The sequence below is a fragment of the Papilio xuthus genome, unplaced genomic scaffold (genome assembly GCF_000836235.2).
Source record: "Papilio xuthus unplaced genomic scaffold, Pxut_1.1 DF825928.1, whole genome shotgun sequence".
In the NCBI taxonomy this organism is placed as follows: domain Eukaryota; kingdom Metazoa; phylum Arthropoda; class Insecta; order Lepidoptera; family Papilionidae; genus Papilio; species Papilio xuthus.
This window is the reverse complement of record NW_013532721.1, coordinates 7,457,137-7,479,516: the sequence shown is the minus strand read 5'-3', so window position 1 is coordinate 7,479,516 and position 22,380 is coordinate 7,457,137. Positions and strand designations below refer to the sequence as shown.

The 22,380-nt window shown below is 34.2% G+C and overlaps 3 protein-coding genes across 6 annotated transcripts in view; 1 reads left to right on the top strand and 2 right to left on the bottom strand.

Moving 5' to 3' along the window:
• Positions 1-604: 604 nt before the first annotated feature.
• On the bottom strand, positions 605-10,732 carry Cds (CDP-diacylglycerol synthase). Of its 4 annotated transcripts, none has more exons than XM_013322799.1 (10): positions 10,523-10,732; positions 10,307-10,431; positions 9,891-9,987; positions 9,262-9,438; positions 7,476-7,668; positions 3,107-3,273; positions 2,431-2,583; positions 1,692-1,820; positions 1,359-1,493; positions 605-957 (listed from the first exon to the last, which is right to left on the bottom strand). In XM_013322799.1, the coding sequence occupies exons 1-10, from the start codon at positions 10,601-10,603 to the stop codon at positions 853-855; spliced, it is 1,362 nt and encodes a 453-aa protein (XP_013178253.1). In that variant the 5' UTR covers positions 10,604-10,732; the 3' UTR covers positions 605-852. The 4 variants fall into 4 exon arrangements, with proteins under 4 accessions (XP_013178253.1, XP_013178255.1, XP_013178254.1 ...); XM_013322801.1 differs by having other exon boundaries at positions 605-945; XM_013322800.1 differs by having other exon boundaries at positions 10,529-10,732.
• A 387-nt stretch (positions 10,733-11,119) lies between these two features.
• On the top strand, positions 11,120-12,010 carry LOC106125186 (uncharacterized). Its single transcript, XM_013322288.1, has 2 exons — positions 11,120-11,199; positions 11,266-12,010. The coding sequence occupies exons 1-2, from the start codon at positions 11,158-11,160 to the stop codon at positions 11,932-11,934; spliced, it is 711 nt and encodes a 236-aa protein (XP_013177742.1). The 5' UTR covers positions 11,120-11,157; the 3' UTR covers positions 11,935-12,010.
• A 374-nt stretch (positions 12,011-12,384) lies between these two features.
• The window catches only part of knockout (Stork-head domain-containing protein knockout), a 124,752-nt gene continuing 114,756 nt past the window's right edge, over positions 12,385-22,380 (bottom strand). Inside the window, exons 7-9 of the mRNA XM_013322545.1 lie at positions 15,822-16,049; positions 15,520-15,674; positions 12,385-15,315 (exon numbers count right to left, since the gene is read on the bottom strand). Of these exons, the coding sequence (XP_013177999.1) occupies positions 13,498-15,315; positions 15,520-15,674; positions 15,822-16,049 (2,201 nt within the window). The 3' untranslated portion in view covers positions 12,385-13,497. The remainder of the gene's footprint in view (positions 15,316-15,519; positions 15,675-15,821; positions 16,050-22,380) is intronic.

The window sequence follows — 22,380 nt, the reverse complement described above, 5'->3', positions numbered from 1 at the left end:
CACGATAGAATTTAGTTGACTTAGGTACTAGTAAATCCCTTGAATCCGCCATTATTCACGTCGTTTTAAAAATCAACCAAAACATATAATAAATTCATAATTAAATTGTTACCAAAAATACTTAATATTAGCATAGTACCCATAAATAATTGGGAAAGTCATCCCAATAGAACCTGCTTTTCCAATGTATTACCACATTTTTTGTGGTGGCAACCCTGTGGTTTATATGATAAAAAATTTGGCAACACCATGAGAAAGCATGTTCCTTAAAGCGAGAAAGAGATAGACATATATTTCTCGAGACAACTGTCAAATTCAATCACTCTAAATATAAATATAGGGATGATAAGTTACATAATCATTTATTAAGAGTGAGTGAGACGACCGCATAAATGAAAGCCTGAAGTGCGACAGAGACAACAATAACTTTGAAATCTTCATTTAGACGATTAACTCTTTGAAATGAGCATATATATGAATACGTTTGGACGTAAACGTTGGACAAATGTTGGCCACAGAATAATTTGTAATAATTACAAAGAAATTGAGAGACTAGAATACAATATGGTTAATTCAAAATCCGTAAGAGATGTTCCATTTCAGAGTCTTGATATGCTTGACAGAATAACGGTACAGAACATTTTTATACATATATTATCTATTTCCAAACTTTGAAAAGCGCGAATTAATATTTATGTATATTTTCATTGTTGACATACATACAAACACAATATATTATAACTGTATCGTCTATCACGTGTGTGTGACTTACAATTTGTTGACCAAACAAAAAGACATACATAATGTACGGTGCGGCTTGCGGTGTGCGGTATGCGGTGTGCGGTGTGCGGCTTAGGGTACCATGTTAAGGATATTCCGGTTCTCGAGAGACTCCTTGAGAGCGTAGAACAGCTGCAGCTGCTGTTCCGGCTTCAGATTGTACACCTGTGAAAAAAACTTTGTTTCAGTTCAAAAACTGTTAGCAAGTTGCCCCAATATAAGTCGACCTTGTAAAGAAGATAGCACGCAAAAGAAATCATTTCGGAAGCGACCATTTTTAGAAAATGAAGAAATTTTAGAGCGCACGGCCACTTCGCTATTTTAGCGAAATCCGGTGTCTGCTCGTTTACCAGATTATACTATAAAAATATACCATAAAGTTATGTTAAAATAATTTAGTTTTCACGCCATTAAACGGTTCGGTAAATTAAAAAAAAATATGAGAGCGGGTTGCCATGGTAACGGCAAAGACTTTTGTATTAGAAAGTTCTACAGAATGTCAACAATAAAAAGAGTGAAAAGACGCAAGGGAGCAGGTAGAGTTTGTGTTGTAAGTGATAAGTAAGTATGTTGAGTACCTGCTGCAGCAGTTTCTGCGGAGTGGCGGTGCGGATGAAGCTGGTGATGTACACGTTCACGAAGGTGGCCATCAGGAACTGGCAGTCGAAGCGGTCCATGATACCGCCGTGTCCAGGGATCACGTCGCCAAAGTCCTACGAACATTTATTTTAATTTATCTTATTAATATTATAACATCGAAAGATTACATGAATGGATGGATGTTAGAAGGTACCTTCAGAACAGGTACATGGATTTGAATGAAACTTGACACCGATGTGGGATATAGTATGCAAGAACACATACATAGTCGCGGGTGAATACTACTTAAGTGTATATAACAATGTTTTAACCTTGATCTTGAAAGCGCGTTTAAATCCAGAGGCAAAGAATCCACCGAAGGGTCCGATAACAGAGCTGAAGATGCTAAGCGCCAGAGAGTGGATCATGAACGGGTACATGTTGAACTTTTCCCGTCCCGACTGGAAAGATACAAATGTTATATTTAAAAGACAGAGAAACTAACAAGCGATACTCTTATTTTATAGTCAAATTATGCAATTGATTGACATTTTAAAACAACACTATGGGATCAAAATTTGTGTCAAACTTTTAGCGTTAGTAAAGTTATTTGACAATTTTATCTTATATGATGTTTGATACCTTGATCAAACTTTGTCAAATATGTATAATCGTTAGCAGGCGCTACTTTAAAAATAAAAATTAAGGAAAAAAATATTTAGTAAATTCTTAGTCTACTAATATTCTTAATTAGGGGGTGAGAGAAAAAGGGTGGGAAGGAAAAGAGGAATAAATTAGTCCTCCGGGACACACACTCATCAGACTGTACGCGGAATAGCTTCCACTTGAGGCGTGTCTTCTGTGTGGTCGTGGTATTTCACCGGGCGAGCCGGGACTATTCGTGCGAAGATGTTAAAGCGGGCTCTACCACTGTTTAAATGTTCTGGTAGGTCTGTGGTATCTCCCTACCCCTTTGGGTTAGGGGTGTGAGTAATGTTGCTGTATAGTTAAAATATCATTCAACAAATATTGTTATTAATATAATACTATTCCGATTTTTCTAAAACTGACCAGTTTCATGAGAGGCTGCAGGAAGTGTGGAGGCGTGTACTCCTGCAGACGGAACAGCGAGGAGGGCTCGCAGTCCATCGTCATACGTCCCAGAGACTCCGAGTACTCGATAGGACACACCAGGTACGGATATTGAGACATCAAGTACGACAACTGGAAACAAAGATAATAAGACTTATTTTAATATATAAATATAATTATGGGAACATTTTAACACGTTCATTGCCATCGACTTGAATGTCTGAGTTTACTTTAGTACGTAAAAATTTTAGTGGCACGAAAAGTGTTAAGGACTAGGTCTTTCGGTTTTTTTACTGCTAAATATAGGAAGAAATTTTGTAAAGGTTGAAGCTGCTAAAATTTGACATGGCGTTATCCTGCATTTACCGTTCTTATATATGAATATCATTACTACTTGAAATAGTAAATACCTTTAAGAACAGTAAACAGGAATTCAAGAAGCACACTTAACATCAAGTGGAATAATGCTTCATACTTTATCTGTATACTTAAGATAATAAGACAAGCAATTTAATTAATATTATAATATAATAAACCCAAGTGACTTGCGAATTGAATAAAACATTACTTTTTGAATTCAGCCAAGCTACAGGATGTCACAAATCCACGGATATACCTACTTATATATGATAGTCGTGTTTTTAACTCTGCTTACCACAAGACCAAAGATGACAGTAGAGAAACCGCCTCCGATGAATCCCTCCCATGTCTTCTTGGGACTGAGTTTGATGAGAGGTGTTTTACCGAAGAAGAAGCCGAATACGTACGCCATTACATCGTTACAGATTATCATTGATACCGGCACTATGAACCAGATTAAACCTGCAACAATATCATAGAACATACTGTATCTGAAACATAAATTATACTAAGAAGCGTCGGTGGCGCAGTTAACAGGACCGGACTGTAATCTAAAATGTCTAGGTTCGATCCAAGCTATGTACTAGTGTTTTTCGATTTACAAATGTACATTTATCAGACGTTCTTACGGTAGAGGAAATCATCATGATGCAACTTTCACATATCCACGAAGAAATTTAAAGATATGTGTGAAGGCAATTCGCTTTGGGCTAGCGTGGTTGACTATGGCCTAGTCACCCCTAAATTGCGTACACTCTGTGCCCCTAAGTTTTCCTGTTTTATTATATTCAAATATTCAATAATAATAATCTATATTTAATTACGTATATGTTAAGAATCTATATAAACTTTAGGCAATAGATAAGAGAAGGTGCTGTCTCCTGAAACACAGTATTTACTAGTTCAGGAGACAGAGCCCACAAATTTTTTGTGAAAATGTTTTTTTGGTCAAAATAGAATTTTCATATTTTTTTTTAATTCAGGAAGCTAATGAAATAAGCAAGCAGAGGTCAATGGCAAGTTACACATAAATAAAAGCTAAAATAATTAATTCTACAACGCAGTTTATATTGAACCAAAAATTATATGAACTCTTTAACCCTTTATACGATGAAATAATTAACTAAATTATCACACAATCGAAACAAGTTCTTTGTTCATTTACATTTATTTTAAAGTTCAAAGCTCATGATGTAATTTTACGAGCGTCTGGTAAAAAATACGAAATGCATGAAAACATCGTAAAACTTGTGTATATAGTCATGATATTGGGAACGCCAAACAAAATTGCAATCCATCCGTTATCGATGCCTGATAAAAAAACACTTCACAGGATTTAGGTCTAACGTAAAAACGGGTTTTTATAGAAGTTTATAAATTCGTAGTTATATTACAAATTTTTAGTATGTGATCTTTTTAGACTACTTTGCAGATAGACAGACGGACAGAGACAAACACTTTGATTATATTTACAATGTACTTTCATATTTTTTTTCAATACATTTTTATATTTTACTAGCTGTCGCCCGCGACTCCGTCCGCGCGGGATTAAAAATAGATGTTGGCCGATTCTCAGACCTACTCAATATCACAAAATTTCATGAGAATCGGACAAGTCGTTTCGGAGGACTATGAGAACGAAAATTGTGACACGAGAATTTTATAAATATATAAAATTATTTTTTCAAAATTTGGATCTTAATTTTTCTGTTAACGGTTTCTAATCAATAGAATGTATTATTTATCTAATTAATCTAATCTGAATAAAGATTTGAGTAATTTATTCTTGATATTAAAAATATTATTTGATCAAGACTACAAGCATATGTTATTACTCTGGTCGATGAGTAAAACTTTGTACGATCTAAATATATAACATTGTTTACCGGACAGCGCGCAAGCAATCAACTCGTTGCTTGCCCTACATTTTTAAACCGAACCCACGTCCCCGGCCACACACAGCGGCCGTGTCGTGTCTATGAAAATAATTTAAAAAATGACAAGCGTTAAAATTATAACATAAACTTACAATTAAACGTGCAATATTAGAGACAACGTCGAAGTAATTTTAAAAAGGCAAATATCTGATCCACACTTATGTTATTCGCAACTTATTTTAAAACATGTAATACTTTTTTACTTCATAACACAATGCACTAAGTATTTTCAGTCTTAGTTCTACCTTGATTAAACTGATAAAAGAGTTAAAACAAAAAAAAAACAATTACTTTAAAAAATTATGTTTAATTAACATAATATTTCAAGAATGTGATTCTCAAGATCTCTACGTTTTAAAACCGGTTTTAACCAATATTTACGGCCTCTAAAATGTTTTAAGAATTACCTTTTACTCGAAGCATAATAAATACAAAACACAACACGACGGATCAACGCGTAAACATGTGAATTAACACATGTTTTATTATACCTATTACATACATATTCTCAACAAGGAGTAGGCGCGTGGTAAGAGGATAATATTTTTATTTTATTTATGTACTAGCTGTCGTCCGCGACTCCGTCCGCGCAGTGTTAAAAAAATCTTAATAAGTAGCCTATGTGTTCTTCCAGACTGTGTTCTACATCTATGCAAAATTTCAACGAGATCCGTTTAGCCGGAGAAATCTTCAAACAGACATCAATCCATCTAAACATTCGCATTTATAATATTAGTAACAAGTAAAATTTGACCGACAACATATTTTAACAATGAAAGTATTGCTATACATATATTTCAAAATGGAAATAAGAAGTAAATGGAAAATCATCAATATATTTGTGTTGTTTAAAACACAAACATCAAGCTGAAGCTTGTAGTTCTGATACCGAATGTTTCTATGTTGGTAGCACAAATTAAACAAAATACGACTTAAAACAATAAATGCGAAAATAGATAACCAAATTGGTACTTAAGTTTTAAGTTTTCCTGTACTGCACACAATATGGTTAGTATGCTAAATAATTGAAATAAATAGTTAAAGTCATACTTGGTTGTATAATTATGCAACAATTGTCTAAGTATTACAAACATACGTTTTAAGGTAAGGAAATTGGTATACACCGACATTGTGAATAAATTTCACGGTGATGACTTCCATTGCGATGCTTGCGTATTTTTTTTTGATAAATATTTATAAACTATACCAACGTTTGTTCACTTTAAACCATTTCGCGTGTAAAAAAAATGTTACCAATTACTTACAAATTTCAGTACCTTTATGTTTGAATATAAAGGTCTTAAGTCGGTGTAAAGACTGGAAATTTCCAGTTATATTTCCTTCATATCATTCTATTACATAGTACTAATAGGAAATAACGCCGATGCTACTGCAACAACGCTAATTTATGTCCCTTAATTGCTATATTATTAATATAACGTCAAGTCATCTGTTGAAATTTCACATTGGCACTATAGTAAAGCAAATGCATGCCTTTTCAATGCATACGCATTTTGAAATCCATCGCTATACACATAAACTAAGCGTAGGTTTCTGAGACCAATATATATGTATAAACCATATCGTTATCCCTGACAATACGTTTTAATCGGGCATATTGAACTCAGTTATCCATGGTAAGTCGTTTAATAAATCCGAGTTTATTACTCATAAAATATCGAGTGCTATAAGTTTAAAGTATTGTGTAAATAAATCGATTTAACTAGTCAAATTTATTGACAGTTTCCACCCTCGTGCGCGTCAGGGCGTATTGTGCGAGCGTATGACCTAGTTAATACTTTGTTCGGCTTCCCCGGCCTTGTCACGGCAAAGCGATCGCCTGTCAAACACACGACAGACCATATCTGCTAGACATTGTTTCTACTTGTATTGTTCGCAAACTTATAACGAGAACGATAACGCAATCTGACAATAACAATTTCATAGTAGAGCGATATAAATGCATTACGACCGATATTTATTTTAGAAAAGAAAACGCTTCATCACATTTGTAATTATCACTTCATCGGCTCACTATACGTCCCCATCGAGGAACTCGGAGCCTACCCTAAGTTAACCCTTAAATGGACAATGTTGTTTTTAAACAACATACTAAACATCACAGATAAAATTATCTTTATTTTATTTTTTTGTTAATTTTGACAACTAGTTCTTATTTCTAAAAAAAATAGTAAATTCATGTCTAGATTTTTTTACTCATTTTTCCTAGACAGTAATACATGTCTATTACACAAATATATTTTTTTAAAACGTAAAAAAAAAATCGTCCATTTAAGGGTTAAGGGTGATTAGGCCATAGTCAACCACGCTGGCCCAGTGAGAGTTGGTTGATTTCACACATATCTTTGAATTTCTTCTCAGATATGTGCAGGTTGCATCACGATGTTTTCCTTTACAGTAAGAACGATGGATAAATGTACATATGTAAATCGGAAATCGAAAAACACATTGGTACATGGCGGGATTCGAACCCAGGCCCTGCAGATTGCAAGCCAAGAGCTTGACCCCTGAACCACCGACGCTCGCTTTGTAATTTTAACAATAGTGTATTCGCAACATAATGGAGTGCAGAAGTTTCTGATTATAATCTTCAAATACCAGTTCTGCCTGACCCAGCATATTATCCCTATTCTAATGGTCCTAGGATGAAAAACTAGACAAATGTAGACATACCTGTTAGGTAAAAACTAGTAAATGAAATCATACCTTCAAAGATGTTCTGTATGATGAGATAGCTCTGTGTGACGACGATGAGGAGTGCGACGTGAGTCCAGGCGAACAGGCTGAACTGACGCATGTAGTAGCGCTTCACCAGGGACAGCACGAACCACACGAAGCCCACACAGTACAGACTGAACGAGATGAACCGGTGGTATGTCACCAAGAAGTGCAGGTAATCCTAAAAAAAAGGAAACTTTAGGCTCTTCTGTTTCTTACTAAGATTGCATTGATAATTTGTGATCCTCATTTTATATTATATCTCATAGCTATAGGATTTAAATAAAAACAATTAACAACCTATGTGTTCATACAAACTATGTTCTATATGAATGCTAAATTTCAGCGACATCTATTTGGCAGTCCTGGTCCTTCTATAATAACATCCATCCATACATCCAAAGAAAAGGAATAAGGTTATAAAATGTGCTACCAGATTCGTCAAATATCAATACAATTACGTGTACTATTGAAGTCAATATATTGTTTACGATACAAAATAATCGCTGTTTCGGTACAATAATAATTGCGCTGTAGTTAAGGTCGAACACGGTTACTTTCAATGTATTTTATTATTTTTATATGCACATAACTGATAGTGATTTGGTCGTTCACTATAATACTTCGTGATATAATATCATTGCCTTTCAGCGTGTTTTTACCGAAATTGGCAATATTTGTACGTCATGAATAGGCCACATTTTGTTGCCCTATACTATATGTCTTACTAATATTATAAATGCATATATTTCTATTGTATTGTAATATGTATGGATGGATGATGGAAAGTATCTATAGAACTGTTGAATAGATCTCGCTGAAATTTGGCATAGATGTAGAACATTGGAAGAACGCATAGATTACTAATTACGTATCTGAAGATTTGGTTGCCCACTTATTCTTATTATGCTGTTGCTATTGGTGTATCAAAAACCGCTACTTCGTAATTTTAAGTATCTTTTTTAATATGAATATCAATGTACATCGGAACTAAATGAAATTACTTCCATTATGGTTATCGGATAAGTCAATCTACGCTAATAGAGTGGCCTCGACCCTACCACGGATAGTACAAGATAATCGTTAAACCCATTATACAGGGAGTTCAACAAACGTATAATCAATATTTGTTTTAGATATGTAGCTTGAACTACTTTTTATAAACACTTTATCAACTGCAAGTTTTACTGCCGAAATACGCAATATTTTAAAAATATTATTAGCTTATTCGAACTTTTAGAAATCATTTTAAGTTTTTAGTTAATGTTATGAATTGGATTATACAACATCGCTACATCATTTATTAGAGGTCAATTAAAAATAAAAACTGAAAAACCCCCCAAAGTGCTTGAGTATTGCAGAATAACCGATTTGTTTCTTGTTTTAATCGAACAATATTAATCGAAGATGTTAATCACAAATACTAGCTACCTACAAAATTTTGTGACAGTAAACTCAACAGTTCAATTCATAACAAGCATACTGTAATTTATTGTTCAAGGTTAAGTCCTCGAAGTCGCAAAGTGCCAATTAAAGAGAAATCGTCAATTGCAAAATATTTTTTCACTTTTTATTAAAATAATGATTAGTTCGTACAGATTTAAACCAGTAAATTCTATTTTCATGTTGCATTATTACATTACGCTGACATAGTCAGTTGCTGACTATGAATTATCAGTAAAAGTCAGCAAATTTAAATCAATGATTCCAATTCTCAATAAGTATAGTCTGTTCCGTATATTACCACATAAATTAATAAAAAATTATCACTCACAGTTCTATTAATCACAACTCCAAAGTAGTCAATGAGGTTCTCTCCATAGAAGAAGTAGTTGGATGTAAGCAAGAAGTACCAGGAAAGAGAACGGAACCAAGGCAGGCCATGGACTCGGTAAACAGCATAGCCAATGTTAATGATCTCCTCGAAGCATTTCACTTGGACACAGAGAACCTAAAGAATTAATATAATTAATAATAGCATTTGTAAAAACTTTGAACATCCACTATATAAAGCCAGAGTGCTTAGCTGATGTTGAGGATAACCTCAACAAAAGCAATTTTATAAGATCATAAATTACTAAAGTAAAATTTATAATCAAACCAAAAACATAGTATGAAAACAACCTGTCTCATTAATTATAACAAACAGTGGACTTTGTTCATATGTAAAGTTCAATAAATAATATTAAAAAACATGACTTACATTATAATTGGTTCAACTTTATGTTTTAAAGTAAACATACATATCAGCAACTAAGAAAAAAGTTTTTTTTTTCAATGTTAAGGTGATAAACAACAGTCCAGTTTTAACTGGATTTATCCATCAATACCTTGTTAATTATTTGAAGTTGAATGTGACTATTAAAGTAAGTCCACATCTAGCACTGTACCGATAATACTCACAGTAATCATGAGTGCCAGTGGTCCACCGTAGATGAGCAAACAAAATGCTCCAATCATCAACCAGGTGAAGATACCTCGGATCACCCAGTTCCTCCATCTATATAAAATTGAAACATCTTTAAACAATACTTAATGAAAAGCTATATGTATGGTGCAAAGTAAATTTAATTCTATAGTTTTAATTTTTACGCATACTTGACTACACTATAAATACTGTTATGAAAAAATGATAGGTCCAGGAAATCAATTAAACAAGTTATTACCGTGAGAGTAATTTGTGAACTTTGATTTTATTATTAACTATGTTTTGAGTTAAAATAATTCATTCATTATTGAAGACATGACTTCTTTGATAATGCGAATTTGACGTGTTATAAGTACTCTGTACCATTTAAGATCCTATGTTAAAAACATACCGTGAAGACAATCCCGAGAGAGCTGAATCTAATATTTCAGGCGTTTTGTCCGTACCCTGAGGTAGAGTTTTCGCCAGTTCATCCACATACTTCTCCTCTAATACCTTTTCTTCTTCTGAATCCACCTAGAGATAATGTTTTATTTTTCATTTAATTATAGAACTATGAAAAATTACTTTATATAGAACAGGTTTTCAAATTACAAGAAATAGTTACATCTACATGATCGGATTCACCGGCGGTTTCGACTTTGTCATTCCCATCACCTTCACCGCGCCTATGCCTTAATTCACTCATGGTTTTTGCAAATTAGATATCACAAAACTGCAATACTCAAACGAATTTTACGACACTTTAATATTTTAATCCATTTACGAACAGCAGGACAACCGTCTTATGTTTTCCTTTACAGCTATTGTCAAACGAAAAATCAATAGTACGCTTTTTTTTTATAAATGTGTTGCTATAATTATAAATGAGTTCCGACATTTTATTGATTTTATTTAAAATAAGCAAATAAAAATGTTTAAATAAAACAACTGCAAAATTTACTATAAAACAAGTAGGAAAATAATAATAAAATACTGTAGTACTGATTTGGATAAAATATAACTTGAAGTTAAACTGCAAAGAATTGTAAGATCAAAGCTGAGCTAATAACTGAAACTTGGTTTGTTGGAAGATTATTGAACATTGTTAAATGAAAACTTTTATTATGAATTTATCATGACTTAATAAAAAAACGTTGTTGTATAGACTGAAGAAAGAATTTATTTTATCCTGTGACAAGAATGCTTATTATTTATATTCTGTGGTCACTTTAAAAAGTAAATTATAAAATGTAAATAAACATGGCGTGTGAATCCGACGAATTTGAGACAAATATTAATAACGTAAGTAATTATTGAAGGTGGCTTGTATGTAGTTATTAAGATAATTATTAAACATTTAATTTACAGTTAAGAGCTGCTGTACGAAAATCTTTTGCCCGTATCTATGCCAGTTTAAAAGCCAGAGAACTTAAGACACTGAGGCAACTTGATGCTATCCGTAAACAATGCCAAGATGACAAAGACTTAAAAAGGAATTGTGCTAAGAATATTGAAATTAAATATGACAATGAGTCCATGCTTTTAGAAAACATAGGTAACTACGGCATTATTGATTTCGAGAAGCTTAATTTTGATAGTTCAACATTTATACTTGAAGATTACGTTAGTCCTAACGATGATCACATGTATTCATACAAAACTATTGAAGAGGTGACAAAAGAGGAGGATAATGGTGACTTGGAAGCGATAGAAGAGGCTGCTTTGAAAGAAGTAATTTCTACGGATAATTGTGTGTGTTTTGTAACAGTTCAAACAGAGGATGTATCGAAGAAGTTCAGAAATTTGGACAATGATGTTATAACAATTAATGTAATCACTAAAGAAAATAATCACGTAAGTGAAAATGATGAGAGTGATTGTCCTGAAATAGTTGAAGATGAGAAGAATGAATCGGATTCAGATGTTAAGAAAATAAATCCTACAGATGATTGGTTAAAATCAATTAAAAGTCAAACGGAAACAGAACCATCACAAGTCACAGATGTCATGGAACACAGCACCATAACATGCACATAATGCAAGCTAGTATAAGGTAAATTTACATAATTTTAGTTTTATAAGATAGATGAAATAAATTTATATTTTTCAAGAATTTTGTTAGTTATTTAAATATCTACTCCAGGATGCTTTATAAATTTTATTCATACAAAAGCTTCATCATTTCAAATTAGTGTGCTATTTTAATTTTAATAACCTTAAAACTGAGAGATCTAAAATTTTGCACTTAATTTATTTTGCAAAATAGTGTTATATTTCTATTTATGTTGAGAATGGCAAGTAATAGATTATTTTTTTAAAGAATCTGAATCTCATCTGTCTGTAAAGGGATAAATTACGACCACTTAAAAGCAGCACTTAAATAAAAGAAATGCAGATTAAATTTCATGAAACTTTTCTTTTGTTTTTCCAAGCATAGTGTTAGTGATTTCTTCAGGAATTATTGGGATATTTGAAATAAAACCAGAATTAAAGCATCAACTTCTATTGTTAATACATTTTTACAAATGGCGTTACTGAACACTTAATAACTAATATGCATTGACTTCCGATTATAATTCCTAATGAATAAATATTACCCTTTATTATGTCCGCACTTTGAGTGCAGCAAATTACAATAATTGATACCAATTTTCCAATACCAATACCGATGCCGGATTAGCTCATCACATCTGTTAAATTACAGTTTTATTTATGGCACTTACACATGACAAACATTTTACATACCATCCTTAAAAGTTATTGTTGATGGATGGATTCTCTTTATTATGGAAAAGGTATTCTAGTTTGTACTCAACTTTTTCACTGGAAATCTTATAATGGCACAAAAAAGGGTGCTGGTGCTAAGAGGAAATGTTTTAAAGTCTATCCCATTCTGAATAAATATCGTAAACTTGTAATTATACCAACATGATTCGAAATGTGGAAGCTAATACACTTTTCTGTGTACTCGTCAAAAATGTATTTGTGCGGAAGTGAATAATATGATATTGTTTAACATTTAGATGTACGAAAAGTGTTTTTTTTTATTGGAATTTATGATACTGTGGGTATAAAATGTGCAATGTATCCATTGATAACAATATTTAGGCTTTATTTCAGAACGTGGGATAGACAATTAATGTGATAATAGAACGGTAAAATAAGCAGCTATAATGGAAGGGTAGAGTAAAGTACATCTACAAATATGTTTATAAATAGGCACTAAATTTCTCTAAAAGGTTACATTTTAGGCCATCATTGATTTCATTGAAATACAATTACTGTCGCATACAATCAGAGTGAGCTACAAACTATCAATGATATAGATTAAAATATACATGAATACTGAGTTATATAATTTCTAAAATGATATTTTCGATGATAAGTTAGTAAGACTAAATAATTCCATTAGGAGGATACAATAGTTATCAAAGGATAATTCCGCAAGTTGAGAGTACAAAATCTCAAATGAATACAAGTTTCATCTAAATATTAAAGTATATCAAATAATGAAGTCATTACGAGCAACTTAAGCTAGCTTACTTTTATGTTATTACTAATATTGTACATTTTAAACAAAATTAACATAAATCGCAGATACTATACAAGACCGAAGTCTGTGCATACCGCAGCTACATCACGATTATTCTGCTTCTCAGAATTATTAGCGGCCATATTCAACTCGACTAGCGTATCGACGCTGTTTATACTGACACCTTTTAATATCTTCTGTGCGGCTAAACTGGTAAAATTGAAGCTCAAGTCACTCAAACTGGGAAAATTGTATATATCCTGGTTTTCTTTCTTCACATCCTGACTCAGGCTGTACCTTTTCTGTTTGTTTTCTAAACTATTGATTTTCTCCGTCGATGTATTAATGTCTTTCAATGGCTCTTGGTTCTTCAGTGCTAGATTAGGTTCTGATCCTAATACCGTTGGCTTTTGCTCGATTCCTTTCGTTAACAAATTAGCTATCGACTCGGTGCTCATTCTGTTATTCACGTTCGGGAGGCCGTTCAACATTTGCAAAGCTGCGGCTTTTTTTAACAAGTCGACGCTTTTTAGTTCGCTGTTCGAATTTATATTCGTTTGTATGCCACTGTTAGCAGACGAAAAAGAGTTCTTTTGATATCTAAGACTACCTAAAGATCCAATAATATTATCGTAGCTTTTTGTGGGTGTCGAAGGATTACTGTTCGTTGTACCATCTATGTTATGAATATTATTGTGTATTGCCGGTGATGTGGGATTAGATGCGGCTTCGTTAGTGTTGTTTAGTTGATTTTTGTATACGAAACTATTGTTGTTCGTCGCGCCTATTTGTAAAGACAGCTTTCGATTATTGTTCATACCGGTGTCGTTAATGGAATTCTTAATGAATTTGTTCTCTTGTACTTTCACCGGCTCGGTTTCTTGAAATATTTGCTTGTTTTTTTCAACGCATACGTCAAAGGACGTCTCTGTTGGGTTTTTTGGCTGTTGACTCGATCCGTTCTGGGAAACTGATACAACTCGTGTATCGTCATTAAAAATGTAAATGTTGCTGCCGTTGCTAGTTTCTGTGACCTTTCCATTCTCGAATGTGATTACAGATCGAACTGGGGAATTTTGTACGTAAACTTTGGTGTTGGTTCCACCGTTCTGTGATATTGTATTTGTCGTCACTTTTAAAGTGATTGAATTATTGGAATTTGAGCTAGCCAACACAGATGTCGCGGGGTTTTCAAGTTTGGCTCCGAGTGTTTTATTATGCAAAGGCGTAGCTTTCTTGGGTGTATTTGGGCAGTTTTTTGGTGAGGTATTTCCGTTTTTTACAGTCTCGCCTCCAACTAAGGGCGGTTTGGTTCTATACTTATGCAGACTTTTAGGAGAGCTTTGCAAACTTTGTACCTTAACGAGGGATTGTGCTCTACTTAACCCGGACGTTCCGTTACTGTGACTAGGTGAGGGTTTCAATGTTCGATCTGAAATGTGTGACTCTAAGCTCGAATGTCCACTGCTGCTGGTATGGTAGTTTCTTTTCGGCGAGTTATCTACAATTTTGTCTTTACGCGGAGTCCGTTGTGTGTTGCTTTCCAAGCTCGAGGGTCCGCTGGTAGACGTAACATTATCAGAATAATCCACTCGCCGAAGACTTCCGCTAGGGCTGTCCCGCAACTTATCACTTCTCTGAGGTGATCCAAAATGATCTAAGATGGTTTTATTGGTAGAGCTTCTGCTTAACGTCGATCGTGGTAGACTTCCCGAACTGGGGCTGGAGTGCCTGACTGGAGAGTGGTCGTAGTGCACAGAGCCGGCCAGGCCCGATTCGGTTGAGAGATGCCTCTTGTGTCTTCGTGGTAGTGTGGATGAGCGGTTGCTTATTTCGGACCCATCGTAATAGGATGACACGTACGATGTTTGACTTTGCAGAGACTCCTGAAATGAAAGAGTACGTTTTAATTGTATTTTTAATCTACGAATGTCGTACCTCGATAGGAAATTTAGGTTGACCGTATTTTTTCACAAGAGATTTTATGTACATCGTTTTGAAGACTGTCTTTTGTTGGCCTGACTGATATTGCTTTTGGAATTACTACTCTTCGTATTGAATGTAGTTAATTATTTTCAAATCCTAAGCACCTTAGAGTTGGTCTGCGTGGCGACGCAGTGCAGGTGCACGGCCTTGGAGTTGAACCAGTCGGCGGGCGGGAACTGCGCAGAGAAGGTGCTCATCGCGCGCGCCGCCTTGCTGCGGCCGCTTCGTCTGAATAAGCGGGACAGCAACGACGCTTTCTCTGAAATGCACAATAATATGACATAATTAATGTAATACATCACAATCACTTTTAAATTGGCAATAACAAGAATACGAACGGTAACTATGCTTGTTTTCCTAATCTTAAGATATTATTCTGACGTCCGAGAAGAACAACAAAACTTACTTGGCGACGCAGATTCAACGCTGGGCGGGTAATCGGTGGAGGAGGAACTGTCGGTGGTGTTGACGTTCTTGTGGTGCAGGCTGCGCGTAGAGGCGCACCGCTGCAGGTACTTGCTGGACGAGCCAAATATCCGCAGCGAGTGACGCCGGTCCAGCGACCGCGGCGCTGGAAACGACGCGCTCCGCCGCTTGTTCGGACGACCGTATAATACTTTATCGTTTGGGTTGCCTGTGAGGAAAAAAATATTGATTTATTTTTTAGTGTAGTTATCTATTAATTCCTAAACTTCTTAGTTTTTAGTATAAAATACCCATGAAAAAATAAGATTTAACTCTATAATATAAAAAAAAAACTGTAATCGATTGAAAAATATTGATACAATCTTGAGAACGTACCATTCCATAGAATTCATAATACACATCATAACGGAGCAATAACAGACACGTCATAATTTCAAATGATATACCTTACGCCGTTAGACGTTAACGTCATTAAAAAGGTAAAAATATAGCTACAATCTGTATTAACATATCAAAGAATTAATTGACGGTGAAGCATTAATGAAAATACTGCTAAAACTTTAATACCAAGAAAGTTATCTTGATTTTTTTTTTATAGGAGAAGGGGGCAAACGAGCAACGAATCGCCTATCTTGATTTGTGTTAAGAATCAAGTGTTAATTACTATTCCGTGATTATCAGTCTCTTGAAGACTGTGATAATGTGTCTCATCGCGTGCTTGCTCTATAGCTAGACTTCATTTTACAATTTTTGCCGCTTTTCAATGACAAATATTAAATTAACTCACACTTACTAAGGAAACTTACACTTTGTTAACTGCTTGTTAATATTAGCATTCGAATGAGTGGTAAGCGTTAATGTTTTAATCATAAAGTTGTTTTTTATAAATGTATTTATGAGTTCATTAAAGGTCCACTTAAATTACTAGTCAATGGCATCAAACGAATACGTAAACACAGAGTAAAAACTGATCGACCTGCAAGAGGAAATACAAAAAGTGATCGCAGATAAAGTGAGCACCACACCTAGCAGCATTCCTCTCCATCTGCAGAGCTTGATAGATAACATTCGAATCAAAAGAAATGGATACATGACATTTGTAGACGCATCCGTCTCTGTAAAGATGCGACCACAGGTTCATAATTTTCATTAATATTAATGACAATCTCGATATCGATTATAGATCTTTAAGAGATGATAGAATATCGCTATGAAATTGAATACTTTATTATATTTGCTAGTCTAATGGTTCTTACAGACGTCTTAATCTTCACTATCACGCAGGGAGGTGAAAATATTGCATCAATGCACATGTGCACATGCGACATATTTAGGTAACGATACCTATTTATGTAAACGTCCGTACACGTGACAATAATTCATAACACTTAAAATTTACATTGAGAACTAAACTTTTTGAACATCCTTCCATTGATAAATTAATTATAATAATATATTCTTAAGTGTAAGATAAAAGTTCAGTGTGAACGCAGGTTAGTAAAGCAAAGCACATGCAACAAGTGACGCACAAAGAGCGAAGCTCGCAGATGCGCTATAAATCAGCTGTGAACTTGCCAGCCGATCCGATTTACTGAACTCGAATGTTTTTACGACGTAGTCCTTTTTGCAAGCGCGACCGAGCAGCAAGTTAAGCACCATACCATTTATTTATTTTGGACTGCCTCAGTTGACTCAGACAATTGAAATAGCCTGTTTAAACAGGTCCTAAAGTTTGACATTCATAATGGTTAATGTTGCCCTCAATAACATACAGTGTTGCCATAATATAAACATTGACTTGGAGTTAAACAGCGGGATTTGCAACCTCGTAAACAACATCTTAATTGGTATTAAAATATTATTGTGAAATTAACTTACAGTTTTAGATTGAAAGCTTCAATGTGTTAATTATTTTATGTAGTGTTTAACTATCCATCATAGAAAGATTAAAAACAGGGTTACAAAGTTAAACAGGAAAATGATGTAAGCAAAATTTAATTTTATAGTAACTTAAAATAAACTGAGTAAAGTAGGTATGGAATATGACAAATTATCATTTCAACCCATATTTAAGATGGCGCCTGGAGTCGCCTCGAAATAGCACACGTAAAACAAACAGCGGTGACGATGTATGCAAATCAAGCGGCTCTATCCAGTTAAACTGAGCGTCGTCATTCCACTGGCATCCGTATCCATTAAAATACCTACCAACATATCCTGAGCTGTTAGTCCACTTTACACAAATAGAGTGGAACTGGAATGTCGCACGATTTTAGCGCACCTTCTGTCAGATAACTTGCAGATAAATCTAGCTGCATGATTAGTGTTACGCACTGAATAGAATGTCAGAGGTAAACGGATGTGAAATGTGGTTTATACGTCTTAATCTTATCATCAAGAACCATATGTTCCAACTTCCATTTTATTTTTTTTGTATATAAAAATGTGAATTACGCTAAGGCCTACTTCAGAGGGCCTACATGTTTTCGTAACATTTGTCATTACATTTGAAACAAAGGAATGTATATACTTATATGGGTTTCCGGAACTGGGCAGGGCGAACTTATTGTCTTTAAACAAGCAGACTGGGCGAAATAATAAAGGCGTATTTAAGGATGCCCTCAACTAGACGAAGTTATGATAAAATATAAAAGAATACAGAACAGAATACATAAAGCTCAAAATTAGAAACTAAATAGAGATCAAGATATTAGTTAACATTACAATATTTCTTTACAACCTACCCTCTTATCATATTTGCGAATGAAAATGTTTAAATTCTTGAAATATAGAAATAACGATCTTTGATATTTTCATGTTAAAATTTATTGGAAATCACTTTTTAATAGAAATGCAAAGATACTGCCGCTGTCAATAATTACAAATGATGATCGTTTTGCCAACGTTTACGTTCAAGTATTAGCTCTTGATTGAAATAAGGGGGAGTATACATTGCTTAAGCTTAACATTTTTGAAAGAAGGCAGCTGTATAGACTATTACTTTTCACTTTTTTATATTAATCAGAGCGGTTTACAATTAAAACGATAGAACATTGCGGAATGCAACGTTAATTGTCGATTGTCCTACTTTCGAATTTCTGTCATATTTTAAAAACAGTGGACGGATCCTCTTATTCCTCTGATGGAGTTTGGACAACGGGTTTCCGAATTGTAGCAACAAACGCTCAGTTAACTTTTATGTATTCACACCACAATACATTCCGATTCCCATACAAAGAAAGCCAATCATAAGAGAGCTGCCATCGCTTAACCATCTCTAAGATTCACATTTACATGGCAGAAAGCATACGCATTAATATTGCGGGATACAGACACCTGGACACCAGTTATTAAGGCAATTATCATTTAATTTCCTATTTTAATAATATTTTTTATTCCGTAGGGCTCAAAGATTTTATTATAGTTTTCCACATGTACGATTAACTTGGTTTATTTTAATATCAATTCACGATGCCTTCGAGATAGCCATATATGTAAGTAAATGATATGTTAAGGACGTGCTTCCATGGCTATCGAATTTCTCTGATGCTTGTTATAATCAAAATAATTTGTACTTGAAAAGGAACGCTTTATACCAAGTAGTTTTTTTTTATAACAAAGCAATAAATTCGTAATTTTATTAAATCTCATACAGTTATTTTATTTTCAAACTAAAACAAATTATTAATTTTACATGTAACGTGGTGCAATATGTATCTTAAAGTCCTTAAAAGGTGAACAACCTACTCAAGCGTACATTGCATTTCGTCCGAACAAACCAATCGTATTCAAGAACAAGTCAAAATAAACATTGGCAGCGCATAAAATCATCGCTACCGTTGCATACTACAACTTAGATGAAAATAAACATTCCCTAGGGCTGCCACTACTCCCGGTGCGTTCTATTGTAGATCCCAGGAACATCGCAATCATACTTGAGGATGACCACCGAGAGGGTTTTAGTGAGTCAAGTCTCACATAACCTTGTCTTTCTCCCAGAAGGCAGGGCATCTTTTAATGATCGCCCCCCTCCGATAAAAACCGCTACGCTACCACCAGCGTAATATACAAAGAATAACTACTATTATATTTAAGACTATTTTATAAGCAGTATGTGTTTTGTATTATTATTAATAATATTTAATTATACTTTATAACATATTTTAAATGATAAATTAATATTCGAATATGTCATCCCTAGGAAGCCGTCCATACAGTGTTGCACTTCACGCAACTACTGATTCTCACTCGGTTATCACTTTTTAAATTACTTATACCATAATATGCATAAAAAGTTTATCTCTCTTTTGCAGTGTTACCGTATACATTATTTAAATACTGTCGTATTTTTTCTAAGTTTAAGGTCGAACAAATGTAAGTAGAGATACTCTCATAACAGGCACTCTACTATTTAAATGAAGTAAGAAAGTTAATTACTTACGAGAAATAAGTGAGAACTCGGAGTAAGGGACACGCGGTTCAAGTTACATTGGACGTAGGACGAGGAAGTTATTTTGAATGCACTTTACAGCTGATATTGATTGTTTACAACTTGATCCTCTAAACACGTGAAACATATTATCGCTTCCAATTATAGCAACATTTCTTTGGCGTGAGTAATTTAAGATTTGTTACAGATAATCGAATGTTTTGTGTAGAGGGAACTGTTATGGTATAATTTTGAAATGAAAATTTCTTTGTATTGAGACATGATAAGTTATGTTACGAATATTGGAATATTGTTTCATAGGGTTGTTGTTACAGTTCATCATTGACATTCTGAACTTCTAATAACATATCTCCCTTGGGTGGTCCGCTGCTACACCGAATTTAATATAATACACGTGGTCTAACGTCACATTTGACGTTTCTTTTACATCGTACGTTTTCGATCCACTTACGCGCGTGTCATACCTACGAATAAAATGCACTTTGCCGCAGTTGCATACCGCCGGCTGACCTACATTCACAACGAGCTCTCCAGCCGCATCCGTTTCATTAAAAATAGCTGCTTTATACGCATTTGCTATCTTCCACATCCCCCACCAGCAAGCTACACCTCCCGTCCCCCGGCTATACCTTCCCCCACTCTTCAAAATAAGCGGATGCATTTTAATGGACGTAAATAGAATAATAACAGCGCTGAAGATGCTTTTGTGTAAGCTGCATTTTATGTAATTTTTTGGGTTATATGCTTATTTAAGAGATAGAAGCTTCTTTACAATCCCTTATATAAAAATATATTACAGTCTGGTCAAAATAAGTCCTAATCGGCCACTTCTAGTATGAATTTAAAAATAAAGTTCCTACTGTCTAAGACATAAAAATAAGTGTGTAAATTGAATTCTTAACTTTACTATTAATATTATAGTATTGAATACTGTTTGTTTAAAAAAAAAAAGCACAGGATAAACGAAGTCTGATACTTTGATGCGTAAGCTTAATTAAAAATTTCATTACCGCATGAAACATCGTCGAAAAACAAATGGTGTTTGATTGAAAAATTTCCTTTTAATTAACTCGCGAACACGAACTGACGGCTATTTTAATTAACGTAATGTTAAATAGTGCATACTTTTTATATAAACGATATCACAGATTGAAAATATTAATCTAAATTGCTTTATAAAATTAATCTATCCATAGAATTTTATTTAATCAGGGAATCCGTATTACTAAATCTATAACAGTATGAATGCATCTATAAAGATACTAGCGGTCGCCCGCGACTACGTCCGTGTGGAATTAAATAAAAACACAATTAGTAGCCTATGTGTTCTTTCAGACTATACTTTATATGTATGCCAAATTTCATCGAAATCCGTTGAGCCGTTCTGGAGATACCTTCAAACAAACATCCATCCATCTAAACATTCGCATTTATAATATTAGTAAGATATAAAGATTTGTTTTTGATTGTTGCTATCATATCATCTTTAAGATAATAAGCATCAAAGTATCACGCAATTTATGTAAATTTTATGTATGTAGGTATAGGTAATGCAAGGGAAACTACGCATATTGTTATAGGAAAGTTGCTATTTGCATATACGATAAGCCTATTGGAGGTCATAAGCAGCATATCGCCATCTCTGCGGAACGCGCAAGAATGTGTGACAGAGAAAATCACCTCTCACTCACTCTCATTGTAATTAGCTAGTAATTAGTGTCTCTTCCGGATTGGTCGAAAAACTTAATTTTTAATTGGTGTACATATTTTAGCCAGTAAGCACGTAGCTCATAATTTGTATAAATAGTTAAGAAATTAGAAAATAAATCATTACAAATCTGGACTCCGAGTGTTATTCTTCCCGCAACTATCGACAGCAGTGAAGACCTCCCACATTGGTGACCCCGACGTGATAGAAACATGGAAGATCAACAAAGCTGTTCGAATCAAGATACAAGCCAACAAGCATCGTCACCAAGCTTAGACCTGGCAGGAGTCTCCATCCAGTCGAAATTACTACCATTTTGGCGGGAAATTCCTCGGGCATGGTTCATTCAATTCGAAGCCGTGGTGGAGCCGCCAAAAACAT